The sequence below is a fragment of the Phoxinus phoxinus genome (genome assembly GCF_949152265.1).
Source record: "Phoxinus phoxinus genome assembly, chromosome: 20".
Classification (NCBI taxonomy): domain Eukaryota; kingdom Metazoa; phylum Chordata; class Actinopteri; order Cypriniformes; family Leuciscidae; genus Phoxinus; species Phoxinus phoxinus.
Genome location: NC_136895.1, coordinates 19668705 through 19685813, shown reverse-complemented (window position 1 = coordinate 19685813; position 17109 = coordinate 19668705). Strand labels below are relative to the sequence as shown.

General features: G+C 36.9%; 1 protein-coding gene across 1 annotated transcript; it reads right to left on the bottom strand.

Moving 5' to 3' along the window:
* Positions 1–586: 586 nt before the first annotated feature.
* LOC306988549 (uncharacterized protein) lies at positions 587–17103 on the bottom strand. Its single transcript, XM_079593612.1, has 10 exons — positions 17038–17103; positions 13018–13118; positions 11391–11652; positions 10953–11021; positions 10832–10868; positions 8156–8219; positions 5364–5517; positions 4791–4981; positions 3597–3705; positions 587–1924 (listed from the first exon to the last, which is right to left on the bottom strand). Exons 9-10 carry the CDS (start codon positions 3617–3619, stop codon positions 892–894), a joined length of 1056 nt encoding a protein of 351 aa, XP_079449738.1. The 5' UTR covers positions 3620–3705; positions 4791–4981; positions 5364–5517; positions 8156–8219; positions 10832–10868; positions 10953–11021; positions 11391–11652; positions 13018–13118; positions 17038–17103; the 3' UTR covers positions 587–891.
* Positions 17104–17109: the final 6 nt, after the last annotated feature.

The following is a 17109-nucleotide window of genomic DNA, read 5'->3' as shown; positions in this document are numbered from 1 at the left end:
CCTTGATGTGTCATACAAGTGCCCAGCCATGTTAGATGATTCCTTCAGAGTGAACACGAGTGAACAGAGTAAACATTTTATTAATAAAAATGATGTTATATCAGCCAGCGCAAATACCTGTATTTAGTTCCTGTTTTCGGTCAAAGTCCAAAGTAGTCGATTGTCGAGTTCACGCGCATAGGTTTAGTTACTATGATCACGCGCGTGAACTCGACAATCGACTACTTTGGACTTCCACCGAAAACAGGAACTAAATACAGGTATTTGCGCTGGCTGATATAACATCATTTTTATTAATATCTTTCACATCTACTGCAGTCAGATTCACTCGTGTTCACTCTGAAGGAATCACTCAACATGGCTGGGCACTTGTATGACACATCAAGGATGATAAGACTAAGAACTGGTTAAGTTTAAAACTTGCCCCATTCAAGTCAATAGGGTGTAAATTTTAAAAAGAGGATAACACGGTGTAGGCAACACCGATTTTTGTCGTTGTTCTCTGTATTGACAGCACTCCAGATTTACTAAAAATTAAGCTCAATGTTAAAATTGACCGGAGTTCTCCTTTAAATGTCCTAAGCCCTATCTGTGAAACCAGGCAAAAATAGCTATTTAGCGCCATCTTGTGTAAAAATAATGATGTTCATTTCAACATATGGTGAACTGAACATTCAAGCGTTCAGTTCTTGTTTTGGACCTACCTGTGTTTCTCTTCACGGAAGCTTCACGTTCATTTCAAATGAGTGCATACTATATCACAAGTTCACATAGATTATACGTGACATTTATTAAAACTTTTTATAAATTAGTAAGACATTTGAGTATGAGTATAAAGCAAAGAGATAGATTAATGTTCCTTTTTACACTATCGTCATTAGTTCAATCGTGCTATGCACAGGACAACTCGCTGGCTTCCGTCCAATGCTTTTCTTGGTTCCTTTTCCCCCTTTTCCTCTCCGCCATGACGATGGCAGCCACAACGGTGATGATCACCGTGATCGTAATGACCAGGACGGTAACCATCTCGCCGATGCAGAGATCCAATTCATCCAAATTTAAGCAGATTTGGTTGTAGTCGTCCAGGAACAGCCGTTTGACGTTACAGAGCTTCCGTAAGACTCGCTGCAGATCGCAGCTATAATTCCATGGGTTTCCTTGGAGCATTATGTGCGTGCTGTACGTATTGAGACTCAAGAAGGTCATGAATTGAATAGTGGAAAGGCTGTTGTTGGTGAGGTCCAGTAGAGCAAGACTGGTCAATGGTGAAAGCACTCCGACGTCCAAGCGGTCTATCTGGTTGTGATGTAAATTTAGGACTTCGAGATTTCGTAGCATGGAGAAGATGCCATTTTTGAGAAGCGTTATATTATTCCAGTTGAGATGTATCTGGCGTAGGGTACTCATGGACCCAAACGCCCTAATCTGGATCGTTTCGATAGCGTTATGGCTGAGGTTGAGTCTTTGCAATGCGTCCAAGTGGACGAAACAACTGCTGTTCAAGCTGGTCAACCTGTTCTCAGCCAATGACAGATCTCGAAGGGAACTGAGACCCTGTGTAAATCCTTCACTCAGAGATGAGATTCGATTTCGGCTCAGGTCCAACCTCAACAGATCTTCCAGCAGATAAAACGCTCCATCGGCTAGCATGTAAATGGCGTTGTCGTTGAGGAGCAGGACGCGAAGTCTTCGTGTGGTTTGGAAGGCTCTGGGCCGGATGGCACTCAGGTTGTTGTGGGACAGGTCCAGTTGCTCAGTGAATGGTGGAAGGGCGATGGGCAGGCGGGTGAGATTGCTGTTGGTGCAGTTAGCGCTTTTGTGCTCCACGTGGCAGCTGCAGTCACAGGTGAAGTTGTGGTTCATGGAGAGGGACTGGACGTCCAACACCAAGGGAAGAATGAATAGCAGATGCATCCTAGAGGTTCTGTGGAAAAACAAAGAGAGTTTGTGTAAAGCCACGTTTGTATCTGTCAAACTTTCAGATGTAATATCCCAGATCTTTATCAAGTGGTTAAATATCTGGGATATTATATGCATTCTTTTAGTTCATACATATTAATTAAGATGAAAATATGTTTATTGTCTTTAAAAAATAAAACACTGACTCTGAGCACTGTTGGGACTTGATTCAGTATATGAATAGGGTTTGTATTTTATTATTTATCATTATATTAATTACTTTCTATATAATCGAATATAACATTATATATAGTTTTGCATAATATATACAGTATATATATATATATATATATATTAAATACATGATAATATATGCTTTAAACAATAACAAATAATAATCTATATTATTAAATATTAAATCTAAAACATTTAATTTATATATATAGATATACATTTATATTTGTCTATTTAATATTATATATATAAAATAACTAATAATCATTTAAATATAACATATTATTTAATAGTTATTATTACTATTATTATTAAATATTTTATTTACTTATTATTTTAAACACTTTTAAACCCAAACTATGAGAGCATGTTTGGGACTTTTTTGAGTATATGCCATATATTGGTTTAGTATTTTATTAAAATCATTCATTAATTTCTTATAAAATAAATATAACATATTTTCTGCATAGCAATGAACATTTTTATTATATATACACATTATTTTTCATAATACATATCTATAAAAATATGTCCTGTATATAGAGAAAAAAATATAATAATAATCATATCTAATCTATATTTTTAGTTTCTGTATAACTTGTTTTTTTCTATATTTATTTACCAAATTACAGAAACTATCAGTTAAGCAGTGTTTAAGTTATTGTTACAATAATGACTTGTAAAATCATTAATCAAATTCAATGCACCAGAATTGTTCTTTATTATAATATAATTTGAATATGAAATTATTATTTTGATGCACTGGGATATAGCGTTCATGTCATTGTGTATTGCAAAATTAAAAAATCTATTGTGTCTCTATGATGAACGTTTCCATTATGTGCTCTATTAGATCATTATCGGATTGAATTGCGTATCCAGCACGGGTTTGTGCAGCTTTTACACAAATGTTTTCCAATATAAACTATATAAATCAACAGGACAATTACATGTTGAGCTGCACTAGGTGTTTCCATACAGGTGAGCAAACGAACGTTCAAAGCCTGTTACACAATTACTGGTCAAGGACGGTTTAGTACTGAGCATTGAACTTGTTTATATGTGTCTACAATGTTTTATTTGATAAAAAAAAATTTTTTTTTTAGGAAAGAATAATCACAGGTTGCATAACCAGTCACTATTTTATTTCCCCCCTTTTAACCTATACTAAATAATTTTAAATGGTCATGTGGAGTACAAATATTCCAATGGTTTTTAAAAGTACAAATATAATATCTAATGTATAATTACAAAAAAGCATTGCAATTTATTAAATATAAATGCATAATAAACAATACAGAATTTCTCCACACTGGTACAGTTGTGTTATGATACCTATCGTATCTCGCATCCTCTGTCAGGACACAGATCTTATCGTGAAACCCCTGTTCTAGGGTTTACTTCAGCTCTGAAAACTTAAGGTCAACTTACATAGTCGAAAGTAAGTATAAATTGCCTCTTACCTGAGTTTAGTGTCTGTCATCATCAGATGAGCAGCTGCAGGTGTGTGTCTGTGCACACGAGACTGTGTGTGTTTGGAGCCGGGAGTGAAACGCTATTGTACAGGAGCAGCTGTTGGCAGAGAAGAGAAAAGAGAAAGAGCAAAGTGATTAATATTTCACACCGGCAGCGGAGGGGGCCGACACAGCGAGGGGGTGCAAACTGCATCACTTCACAAGGGCAATTATGAATTTTGCATTTTTAAAACTGGTGACATAAAATGAGCCAAAAAAGGCAGGTTTTATTTTACTATGTAAAGAAAGATGCATTAAACAATACAAAAAGCTCACAGGAAAAAGTATACCTTGACTTCAACATAATCAGTTATTAATATTTTGTTGGTTCTTTCTTGCTTTTGCATGTGTTCATAATTTCTTTGTATAACAGCCTGGACAAAAATGATTTCTGCATGTTTCATTGCATTATCACGAATAAAACAATTGACTCCAAGCACAACTACACAATCTGCTTGCAAAATCAAAATTTTAATCATATTTGAATAAAGGGTGAAAATGTCTTTTTTTTGTCCGTTTCAATCCAGTAGCCCTTTCCAATCCTCTTTGTATTTTTTTATGATTTGATATATTTTGAACAATAAAGTAAAAGAGTATTCTTTCGAATGTTTATTTTGGATTACCGTATTTTAACGTTTATCCCATTTGTGACGCCAAGTTTGACTGACGTACCAGTGTAAATTATCTCATAGCATGGTGCATTATTGGATATTCAATATAAAATCAGACTCATCTCTCTCGGGATTGAAAAAAACAAACAAAAAAAACTCATCCATCTCAGCTATAAGCGCAGTTTCTCCTTACACCAGCTTTAATGTCAGCCTGAGCCTAAATCCTGTCCGTATATACATGCAGATGACAGATTTAATGAAACAAAGTGCGAAGGTTAAAACCAGCTTATTTCTTTGTGTTTGGGATATTACTAGAGGGATAAAACTGAAAAACCCCTGTTGAGCTTTCCATCCATCTTCAGATCGGTAAAAGGAAGGAGGGATAGAGAAAGTGGGATTAGATCTAAAGCTCTCCAAAGCCTCACTTTGTCCTGCATTATTTCAGTTCTGCTGAACATAAATGTTGGACATGTAGAAATAATGTGGATTTATTTTAGATTTAGAAAAATATTGTATGTATTTATATTTGTACCTTATCCAATCTTGATTGGATTGACCTAATTTGTCCTCTCCATTGCTTCAGTATCGGGCAATGAGAGCAGGTGGGTCGCCGCTGTTCACCTGAGTCCCTCAGATCATGTAACTGTGCTGGTATCTGCGGTAGGAGGGTTGAGTTTCATTCAGGACCTCTGATATAAACTGCAGCTCTGACCTATAAAGAGTCTTAAATCAAAGGAATTGTTGATATATTAGTTGTTTTTCTTCTTCTTCTCAGTATCATATAATATTGGCCTTCCATTTAAAATAGTTAAACAAACAAATAAAGAAAGTTTTTATATTTTTATGGAAAAAAAATATTTTTCTCCAAATAATTGTTAACCTTTTTACACATTACTTATGATGCATCGTGGTTAAAGGAAAAATGTGAACAGCTAACTAGTTTACTGTATGCACTGTATTCATTTATGCATGATAGATAGATAGATAGATAGATAGATAGATAGATAGATAGATAGATAGATAGATAGATAGATAGATAGATAGATAGATAGATAGATAGATAGATAGATAGATAGATAGATAGATAGATAGATAGGTTACTCACTAGAGGATGGCATCATATGCAGTGTCAGGATACAGTGCAGCGAGTCAGACGGTCATTCTTCAATCTTCACTCACAGTGATTTGTGCTGTTTGGTGGGATTACGACACACTCAAGATGCTTCATCTCAGAGTAAACGCAGCGGCTGATGTGCAGACTGTGAGCGAGTGAGTGAGACACGTTGAGACTGTAATCCTCGGCATGGATTCACTGGATTACAGGATGGTCAATTCATTTCATCCAATCATTTCCTTCAGTCTGTGTATCTATCTATCTATCTATCTATCTATCTATCTATCTATCTATCTATCTATCTATATCTGTCTGTCTGTCTATCTATCTATCTATCTATCTATCTATCTATCTATCTATCTATCTATCTATCTATCTATCTATCTATCTATCTATCTATCTATCTATCTATCTATCTATCTATCTATCTATCTATCTCTGGACGTTTTGCCGCGTTTGCCTTTTTGCCACTTTCTGCTCTGTTTTAATGTTCAAATGAGAGTTGTCCATGAAGTGCCACCAGAGGTAACGTTGGCATTAATGCTGTCTGTGCAGTTCACTTCCCGACCAGCAGAGGTCAACAGCGTTTAACATTTAAACATCAGTGCACTAGGGAGAAAAACATCAGAGATCCTGGAACGGCGCAATGAGTGGGCCATAGATAACTGCACAAAAACACAGACCACCCATTAGATTATGTTTATAAAAAAGCTTTAAAAAATACCCCCCCCCCCCCCCTCTCTCTCTCTCTGTCTCACTGAGTCTCATCCAGCCGTTCTGTAAACATACGCTCCAAAAACACTGAACATGAACTTAAATCATCCGATTCTAATGAGTCACAGGATGAATCAGATGTTTGGTAATGAAGTTAAATGTAAAAACAGAGGGTTCAGTGGAAAGTCAAATCCCCTTACAAAAGAGTATTGTTTGCAGACAGTGATGGTATTATCAGATAGTAAAACCATGGTGTTCATTACTCATACTCAAAGTCACCAAAATCACCAAAAGGCATTTTCGTAGAGTCTAAATGATTTCAAATATATCCAAGTATACACTGGTCCAACAGTTTAATTCACCTCCACGGCGATGTTTAATTAATGATGAAAGTGGGCTCCAGTACTCAATCAAAGGAGACCAACAGAATTGCAAGTAAAAACAGCTGCACGACTGCTGATTACTTACACTTATGCTGGTGGAATAAGTTAACTGGGGCAGAGGGGATAGAGATAGAGAGGATTGTACATCCCATGGTGGACAGACTGTCTGGTGAAAAAAAGGAAAGACGTTGAACTAATGACATTGATGTTGTGGGCAGGAATGCCAAGAGCTCAGCCGAGAGAGAGAGAGAGAGAGAGAGAGAGAGAGAGAGAGAGAGAGAGAGAGAGAGAGAGAGCTCAGCTGAGAGAGAGAGAGAGAGAGAGAGAGAGAGCTCAGCCGAGAGAGAGAGAGAGAGAGAGAGAGAGAGAGAGAGCTCAGCTGAGAGAGAGAGAGAGAGAGAGAGAGAGAGCTCAGCCGAGAGAGAGAGAGAGAGAGAGAGAGAGAGCTCAGCTGAGAGAGAGAGAGAGAGAGAGAGAGAGAGAGAGAGAGAGAGAGAGAGAGAGAGAGAGAGAGAGAGAGAGCTCAGCTGAGAGAGAGAGAGAGAGAGAGAGAGAGAGAGAGAGAGAGACTTACTAAAACAGACAGATCAAATGTAACACCCCTCGTGTTTTACTGCAGGGGAAAAGAGGATCGAGAGCGACAAAGAAAAAGGTTACTAGAAGAGAGGAGCCACTGTATACAGAAGAGTCAAGCTCATTTAAACTGAAAACCATGTGCTTTTTACTTTTACAGGTAAAAGATGTTTGCCGAAATGCTATAGCAGGACCATTTACATGTCTACATTTTTGTTGCATGCCTGCTAGTTCTTTATTCTAGCAGAGTTAGGATTAGTGTGTCTATGAGGGCAATTCAATGACAATAATAACCGAGCGCACAACTGATGCTAGCGCGGTAAATTACTTGTTGTGCGCTCGACTATTTTAGTCATTGATTTGCCGCCATATGTGTCCCAACATTGAAAATAACGCAAAAGTGCTCAGATGATGTGCTTACATGCATAGGCAGTGTTGGGGACAGTTTCTATTAAAAGTTACTTTTCTAGTTACTTGAAAAAAAGTAATCTGTTTACGTAACTAACGCTACTTGTAATGCGTTACCCCCAACACTATGCATAGGTAGTAGCATGTAACATGCTATTTGGGCTATTATTAACCACAATCCTTTGCACAGCAGTGGAGGTAGAGCTTGTGACGTTTCTGAAATAATAAGAAACATAAAACACTGAAGCTGACACATTTTTAAATGTACAAACCAAAAAATAATAAAGGCAATATACTGTAAAACTAGATGCTAATGCTGATGGCCTCGATAGACTTCAAACGAAATCGGAAAACGAACTGGTGTGACACAATTTCGGACAAAATCAGGCCAAAAGTTTGCAACAGCTGGTGAAAATCTAGCTAGCTCCGCCCACTCCCACGAAGCACCACAAATTATGTAATCAAGTGGTTCTCCCTACTGTCTCAAAAAACTTAAATATTTTATTTACTTTCATATTTTGCAATAAACGTACAATATTTTGCTTCAAATTAAAGTTTGTAATGTTATGATTCACCTCGTAGCTTGGTTCGGCTTAAAGTGCTTTAGTGAAGACTTTTTTGGGCACAGTTGCACTCTATTGGTTGAGCCAATGTTGGACTAAGCAGTAAAAGTACATTAAACATTGAACAAAATACACAGTGTACCTTTAAGGAGGACTAGAAAGGTTGTAAACCTGACAAACTTCAGCAACATCCAACAACAACAACCCTGAAAAACAAAGAAGAAGAAATGGTTCAAAGAACGGAACATAAATGAAAGGTCAGCGAGGACACGAAATAAGTCATGGGCAAATATTTAGATTCCGTCGACTGCCGCACATCTGCCTCCATCATGATGACATCACTAATTGACTGCTCATCTGTTTGGTTGGAAGAAAAACAAAGAAGATAGAAGATATTTTCCCTCACTGTTTACCTTCGAGGATAAAGCCCATTTTTCTGTTGCCCTATGCATTGTTTCACTGATTCACTTGTTTACATCTGCGGTTCATATCGAGTACACTACATCCAGAAACGCTCTGTTTTGACCACAAAGCTTAAATTTCTGTGGTGTAGAATTTCCTAAATTGGCACACAATGCTCCTGTGTGAGAGTAAAGTGGCATTAGCAGTTCCTTCTCTCCTGCCTGCTAATCTGGAATGAGTTAGCCATGTTGTTTTGAGCAAGTTCTGCTTATAATGGAAAAGAAAGACTGGTTTAGATCAAAATTTAACTCCAAAGCTTGAAATTAGAAAGATAACAGTGTTATTTAAACTTCTGTTTTTGACTCTATGTTCTTGAAGGGTTTTGAGTGGTTGTTAGCTTAATGCTAAGTGTTTTTATGCTGTTCTGGTTGCTAATGTTTTGCTAAGTGGCTAAAGGATTTTTTTTCTCAACGAGCCACATGATTTGAGGTATTATTCCTGTTTGTAGTATGAACAGTGTGGGATGAAAGATATTTTAGAGAGACTAAACACAAAAACAGTCACTCTTGTTATTGGTTGCAGCACAGCTGTAGCCTGTAGATCTTAGTGCCTTTGATAGATTCAAATAAACATGGAAAAAACATGTTTAGAAAGATGCTGTATTTTTGCTTTAGTCATATTGATAGAGAAATGTTAAACACAAAACGGGAAGTTTTTTTGGTTTATTAAATTCAGGAAATTACTAGTGACATATTGCCAAGATTGGTGACAATTACTTGGTTTTCTGCAATTTATTTGAAGATATTTTCCTAAAGGCCAAAATGTTTGTCATTTATACAGACAAGTCACATGCTAATCATTTCTGCTGAACACAAAAGAAGATATTTTGAATGTTGGTAACCAAAAAGTTGATGGACCCCATTGACTTATAGTATTGACCAAATAAGATATGATTGGCCATAGTATTTACTCAATGGGGCCCAATTTACTCTGATTGGTCAGATGGCCCAGTCTGTTGTGATTGGTCAGATGGCCCAGTCTGTTGTGATTGGTCTACTCTGCTCTGATTGGTCAGATGACCCAGTCTGTTGTGATTGGTCCATTGCTTACAGCACGTGCTGGAAATTAAACGTCCATTACCATATCTGGATTTCATCTCCAAAGCTTCCTCAGCACTTGATACACTGTGATACATCACATTACATTTTTGAGAGCGGGTCAAAGTTGTTCGCGGGTAACCAATGAAGACCATAGGCTTCCATTATGCAAATTTGTTACAAACCTATATGTTTGGAAGAAAGTGAGACTGGAATTACTAACAACTCGTTCCAGGCAGTTTAGATTTGATGCTTTCTTTTGGGAGACAATAACCTCATTTGTCGTGCACTTTGATTTTGGAAACTTTGCAGACCTTTTACTTTCACAAACTATATTACACACTACATGAAAGGTAATATCCGAAAAAGCATAATAGACGGTTCAAATGTTTGTAAAGAAGAATGTTGAAATGTGTTCATTTTAATACAAATCAACAGCTGGGAAAAACGCCCAAAGTTGGAGAAACCCTGAGTGTGGCCCCATGTTTGTCTTCTGCATACACTTGCACACTGCCTGTTTTCCATTGAGGTGTGTGACCTTAAGATAAGAGCAGACTTTAGTCTTTAGACTAAATAGTTTTGTATTGAAATAAATTCTGTGACGTACAAGCAAAGAATTAGCTGGGGCCCACTCTGTGCTCATGGGAACTGTTGGATTGATTAAAAAGGGTCCTCTTTGAACTGTGCAACAATTTTCCTGTTTTTCAGAGAAAGTTTCCCCTAGGGAAACCAGTTCAGATGACTAAGAATGGGAATCGAGCTCGTTTTGAATAAATACTGTCTGGTTAGCACAGCGTCTGGGCGTAGCAGAACGCTGAAATGTTAGCATCAAAACTAATGGATCTTGACATAAGTATTTGAACAATTAAAATGAAAGCTTCGTATCCTCAAGAAGACAATAAAACAGAAGCGGTGATGGAAGAAATAACGATTTTAGGAGGAACATAGTTTCTCTTGAAAAAATCCTTTCCCCTGTCAATTTTTGGATCTTTTTTGACAGCCCCGTTTTTATAAAATATAAATATATGGAAATATGTACTATGTAATATATAAATATGTGTGTGTTTATTAAAGTATGTTGACACGGTTGACAAATCAGTGCAGTCAAGACAAGTGTTAATGTCCAGAAGTCCTATCAAAATATTATGAGCGAGTCTTTTGCTTTTCTTTCCTTGTTTATGTTTCCTTCAGGCATTTGACCAATCATGAGACTTACTCATCTGGAGTGTCTAGGTCACACCATTATGAAAGTTAACAACAGCAAAAAAACACCTTAAAGGGATAGTTCACCCCCAAAAAATGTGTCATCATTTACTCACCCTCATGTTGTTCCTAACCTTTAAGATTTCCTTTCTTCTGTTGAACACAAAAGAAGATTAATTTAATTAGAAGACTAGAATTTAACGCACACATTGACTTCAATAGTATTTTTTTCCCTACTGGATGCCGTCAACTGTCTGTCGCTCATAAAGACGGTCTTGTCGCCACCTACTGGCGTATCGATGTAACCTGCAGAAAGGGGTTTGGTGAGTGGTACTGTAGTTATAGTGATGATTATCTTAATCAGAACTAATAAATATATTGCTGCTTCTATTAAAGCACAGCTGTAGTCTTAAAAACCTGGCATTTGAGTCCGGGGTGAATCATTTATATAATTTCTGCTTGGAATTATAAAAACCGGTCATTACTGCTAAAGTAAAGGAACATAGTGATCCCGTTAAACATAATTAAGATCCCACGGAGAGGTCAGAATGGATACCACAGTATTAAAATGGCCAAGGGCAGATGCCAAACAGTTTATTGGTCAGTTGGGGTCTAACAGAGGAGCCACAAACAGTCAGTCTCATTAGTGGTAACAGAAGAACAGAGGTCATTTACATATATGGTGGAAGTCTTAAAAAGGCACTGAATCTTCTAGAAGAGATGGAGTCTGGTTATTGGAGTGGGAGGCATGGTTGGTCTTCTGGGACACGGGCTGTATTAATATTTGATATTTTGTGTCCTGTGAAACGTGGCTGACCGTGACTGTGACTGGAGTCGTTGTGGCACGGGGACTCGGAGGACAAGCTGGCAGCCAATATTCACTTGCTGTATGTTCTCGGGAAAGGTACAGTATACCTGAACTCCCTCAGAAAATGACCTATGAATGTAAAACAAAATACATCAGAAGTGTAGCTTAATAGCAAAATATACCTGTTAAAATTGTACCCTTCAATATAGACTTCAATACAGAAACTATATAAAATCTATACCAGCCCCGTATCTGTATCGCCTCATTCATTTTTGGTATAGGCCTACCTTATCGTATATATATATATATATATATATATATATATATATATATATATATATATTTATATATATATATATATATATATATATACATATATATACAATGAAGCATTAATAATAGTTTCAAAAAGTATTAAAAGCAAGTAATCATATGGTTTTATTAAACAACACTGTCAAAATACATAATGGAATATGCATTCAAAATATAAACAATCAATTTATGTAGATTATTATAGCAAATGCCCGCAGAAGGCGCCAACAGCCCGTTGATTGTTGTTGTTACACAATAAGCAGATCAAATCCTTGCTTAATAGCCAAACAACGTTTCATTCACATGTCCACTTAATCTTTAATATTTGGCCACTTCTTTGCGCTAGAAACGCTACAGACACTGTAATTTCTTGGACAACAATGTGGACATCAAATCATCTCACAATTCAGATTTTTTTTCTTCTCAATTTCAAGTTTATACCTTACAATTCTGACATTTTCTCTGAATTCTGAGTTTATATCTCATAATTCTGACTTTTTTCCCCTCTCAGTTGTGAGTTTATATCTCACAATTCTGACTTCATTCTCTCCTAATTGTGAGTTTATAATTCACAATTCTGCCTTTTTTCTCTCTCAATTGTGTTTATATTTCACAATTCTGCCTTTTTTTCTCTCTAAATCGTGAGTTCTCGCAGTTCTGACTTTTTCCTCAGAATTGTGATATATAGATAGCCTATACAGTCCAAATTGCGAGATATGAACTTGCAGCTCTGCAAAAAAAAGTCAGAATAATGATATATAAAAAGTCAAAATGACCTTTTATTTTTTTACGTGGTGGTGGAACACTGGACATATTTCGTATTTTATATTATTTTAATAGAATACAAAGGTGTCACATATCTTGTAGTCATAAATCCGTTGCTAAAAGTCTGGTCTGAAAGAAGGGGTAACTCGCGGGCAGAATGTCCTGACTCGCCCTTGAGACTGTGCCCTGCCTGCTTGCTTCCATCCACAGACACACACACACACACACACACACACACACACACACACACCCCTGCTGCTGTGACCCCTGCTGAGAGAGTGAAGCCATAATGGACGATACTGGACAAGCCATCAACGAGACCGAGATGGGAACAGGACTAGCGGAAGTGTGAGAGACATACACACACGCTCTATTTTTGCTCTTCACACAATTTTGATTCCAGTATTGATCTTTTACCTTCCTTCGTCCTCAAACACCCCATCCAATCTCTCCCTCTCTCCGTGTCTCGGATGACAGAGTCGGACTCGTGGAGCGCGTGCATGGTGACTCCCACTGATCTGCAACAGGCGAATATGCTCTCAAATCCATGTGTGTGTGTGTGTGTGTGTGTGTGTGTGTGTCAGACTCAATAACATTCTGTTAGTAGATAAATCCTTCCTAGCAGTGTTGCTATGGTTAACTAAAACGTCAACGTTAAAATTAAAAATGTTTTTGGTTGAAATAAATCTGAAAAACAATCAAATAAATGAGATAATATAAGATGAAAATAATTAATAACTAAAATAAAATGAATTGAAGAATTACAAAAAAAATAAAAAAATAAAAATAAATAAATAAAGCTCATTAGAGAAAAAACATAACAAGATTTTACATTTAAAATGAAAACTGAAAATATAAAAATAAATATTCATTAAAATATTAATACATATTATGAATACTATAAAAATAATTACTGTAAATTACTGACCAGTGAATATACATTTTAGATAAGAAGGTGCTTAACATTCAGATAATTAATATTAAATATTATATAAACAAATATGATATGAGCTGTTTTATTTGCTATTGATTTTCTTTGAGGTTTGCCTCAAATGCTCTTTTTTAACTCTAAAATTTTAGACATGCTTGTACAATTTAATTCCTGCATTTTATCTTGTGTTGTCATTTTTTGTAATGCAAGAAAATTTTGGGGGAAATTAAAATCACAAAATGTAAGTTAATACTAATAATAATAATAATGTTTTATTTTTTATAGTGCCTTTCCAAATCTCAAGATCGCTTTACACAGATAGATTAAAAAAGAAAGAAGCGAGGTATCAATTTAGTAGATTAACATTGTACAATTTTTCGTTACATCCAGCCAGAAACATCATAACTGCTCTGATTTTGTGTTTAAACTAGCTTAGCTAATTTTATGTTAGATAAAATAAAATATCTAATAATTCTCATAAAAAATGTGAATGTGCCTCTAATACAATCAAAACAATTTCAGAGTTGTCAATTCATAATCCCAGAAATTCCAACACGATTAGTTCAATGAGAATATAATTGTGGATTAGAACATGAACTCCCAGTTGCCGTAACAACATCATGGTGCAATTTTGTTTATATGGTAAATGGTAAATGGACTGCATTTATATAGCGCTTTCACAGACCCAATGGCCACCAAAGCGCTTTACAATATTGCCTCACATTCACCCATTCACACACCGACGGCGGTGTCAGCCATGCAAGGCGATCCAGCTCATCGGGAGCAGCTGGGGTTAGGTGTCTTGCTCAAGGACACCTCGACACTTGGTCAGGTGGAACCGGGGATTGAACCACCAACCTTCCGGTTTGTAGACAATCTACATGAACCACTGAGCCACTGTCGCCCCTGGACAGTGTCTATATGACACTGGAAATACAATAACTTGATTTGAAAGGTGCACAAGTAAGGCCAGAATCAAGCATTGCACACAATGGTGCTCAGTCACCTTCAGAGCCCTGTTTTGAATTATGATAGCGCTGGCCCTTTCATCAGCAAACTGAAAAAATCAATTGAGCTGGAAAGAAAAGAGAGGCCGGAGAGATGTAGTTGAACTAATAACTATTGACAGACTAAAGGCAGTTGAGCAAAATTGGATGAAAAAGTGTCTTGTAGCAACAGTCTTTCTTGGGGATTTGGAGTGAAGTGGCCGTGAAAACATTGAAAATACCAAGGACAATGCAACAAAACGGTTTAATATCTGAGGGAAAGGCCAATCGCTAACTTGTTGACCCAGACTCAACTCATTGAATAGTCGAAGTGAACAACTGCAGCCATTTTCTCAAATGAGTTTTTGCTGAGTTGTTACTGAGGCACAGTAAATGGCTAATGCTAGCACTGTGCTAGTGTTGCTGACGCAAATGTATTGAGGAAAAGAAACCCCATTTAGGTTCAGAATAAGAAGGTCAATTATCTGTGAAAACGCCCCAAGTTCTTTCCTTTTAAAGAAAAATCCCTGTTGATAGCACAATTTAGTCCAGAGCTAAACTTAATCGGTGTCTGGGAAACTGGCTTTGCGGTGTGCACATTTATTGGCTAACAAAACTTTAAATAGACGTCCAACATTGTTAACACGTCGTGAAGAGATGCCAGGCCTGGGAAAGGGAAGGCTTGATAGAAACATCACTTTCCATCGCTGTAAATGAACCGCTGGGCGACAATAAATGAAATATTTCGTTCTTTCTCTGTTTTTTGGGGTGTGCAGCGCAGGGATGTGACAGACAGCCTTGCGTGAGAGTCAAGCAGACAGTGAACAGGAGCCCGCGGGTTCCCGGAGAGGAGATGACTCGACTCATCCGCACTTCCAAACATGAGCAGACACCTCAGTCTGGGGCCAGAGCCAGACGGCGAGAGAGAAAGACAACATCCTTTACACAAAAATACTGTGGTGATACCATGGTATCAGTGAATCAGATATCAATACTATGGTAGTTTGATAAATGCAAGAATATTGAATGATTGCCATATTCATAAACAATGTTTTTACATGGTTAGGTACTTCCAATAATACCATGGTATTACCACAGTAAAAATGTTTACAAGCTAATATTCACCTCACTGAATGATTAGCAACCTTTAGCTTCCTAAACTTCAAAACAGACATCACATTTAGTTTGTGTGTTGCTGCTTGTGTAATTACCACAGCTAATATCACATTCACATGATAAAAAACTTATCAAATCAAACCCAAGGACAACGCAACGGAATATTCAGGAATAAAATCCACTAAATAGGATTTGAAACTGCTCATTTACACATCAGCAGGCGTTAGCTTGGTAGCTAGCTACTTTTTACTAGCTGCTAGCTGCCAGTATAACATAACCCTGGGTATGAATATAATATATATACAAAAATCAAGGGTATAATCATGGTACCATATCCAAAAACCATGGTACTTTTCTGTGGTACGTGGTAAAAAACGATCAAAGAGTAGAAAACATTTCAATAAAAACAAACCTCGTTTCCAATCACATAACTGTGTGCATCTGAAAACTGTTTGTAGCATCTGAAAATAGTTTATTTTTTTTTTGACAAGGGCATTTTTGTCTGACATTTATTAGGGGAAAAAATTATTTCTGGAAAATGTCTGAATGTTATTTGTCTTGAAATGATAAAAAAAACTCCTCAACCCTGCTGAAATCCAGCGGGACTAGGTGGTAGCTGCTTTAAAATGGCTATAATCTATATTATGGTCATTAGCTGATCTAGATGGCTGACAACTAGGGTTTAAAAAAACAAGAGGCTGAGTAAATTAAATAGCAATTTTTAGGTAAACTTTTCCTTTAAAAGCAGTGAGCACATTACTAATAAATGCTAGTCTTTCTGAATATTAAAAGTGATCCAGGTGCACTTTGAGATGACACTCATGTGCTTTCAACCACATAGACAGAAAAAAGAGATCACTCAAATTAAAATTGACTACCCAATACGTATGCTAAACTTTGAGGCTGGTTTCGTTAGATTAAATGAGGACTAGGCCTCATTTAAATAAGGACATTTTAGTAGCTCTTAAACGTGCCTTAGAAAGAAAAAAACATTACTGGTGTGCCAGACAAAACAATGGTAGTGACATTTGTCAGTGCAAGTTACTTTCAGTTAAAACTGCTCAAACATGCATTTTAGTTTGGGGCTAGACTTAAGCACTGTCTGTGAAACCGAGAGTTTCAGTGTCGTTAGCTTAGCCGCATGCTAACACCAAACTCTACAGGAGTCGATTGTGAGTCAAGTCTGCAGTGCGCTTCCTGTTTAGGGAGTTCCAAATCAGTCACGTAAGGTTCACTTCCACTTAATGCTGCCAGAAGGAAGCTAGCTAGTTAGCCACCCACACATTTCAATCAGGCCTAATCTCTGATTGTAGCCTACAGTTTAACTGACCACACTTTTTTATTAATTGACTTGAAATAAGTTTTATATGTATGTTGAAGAATTGTTAAATTAATAACACATACCCTGACTAGGCCCATCCACCTTATTTTTAATGTAAAATGGGCGAGTCCATGAATGTGCGAGGCTTCCTCTGT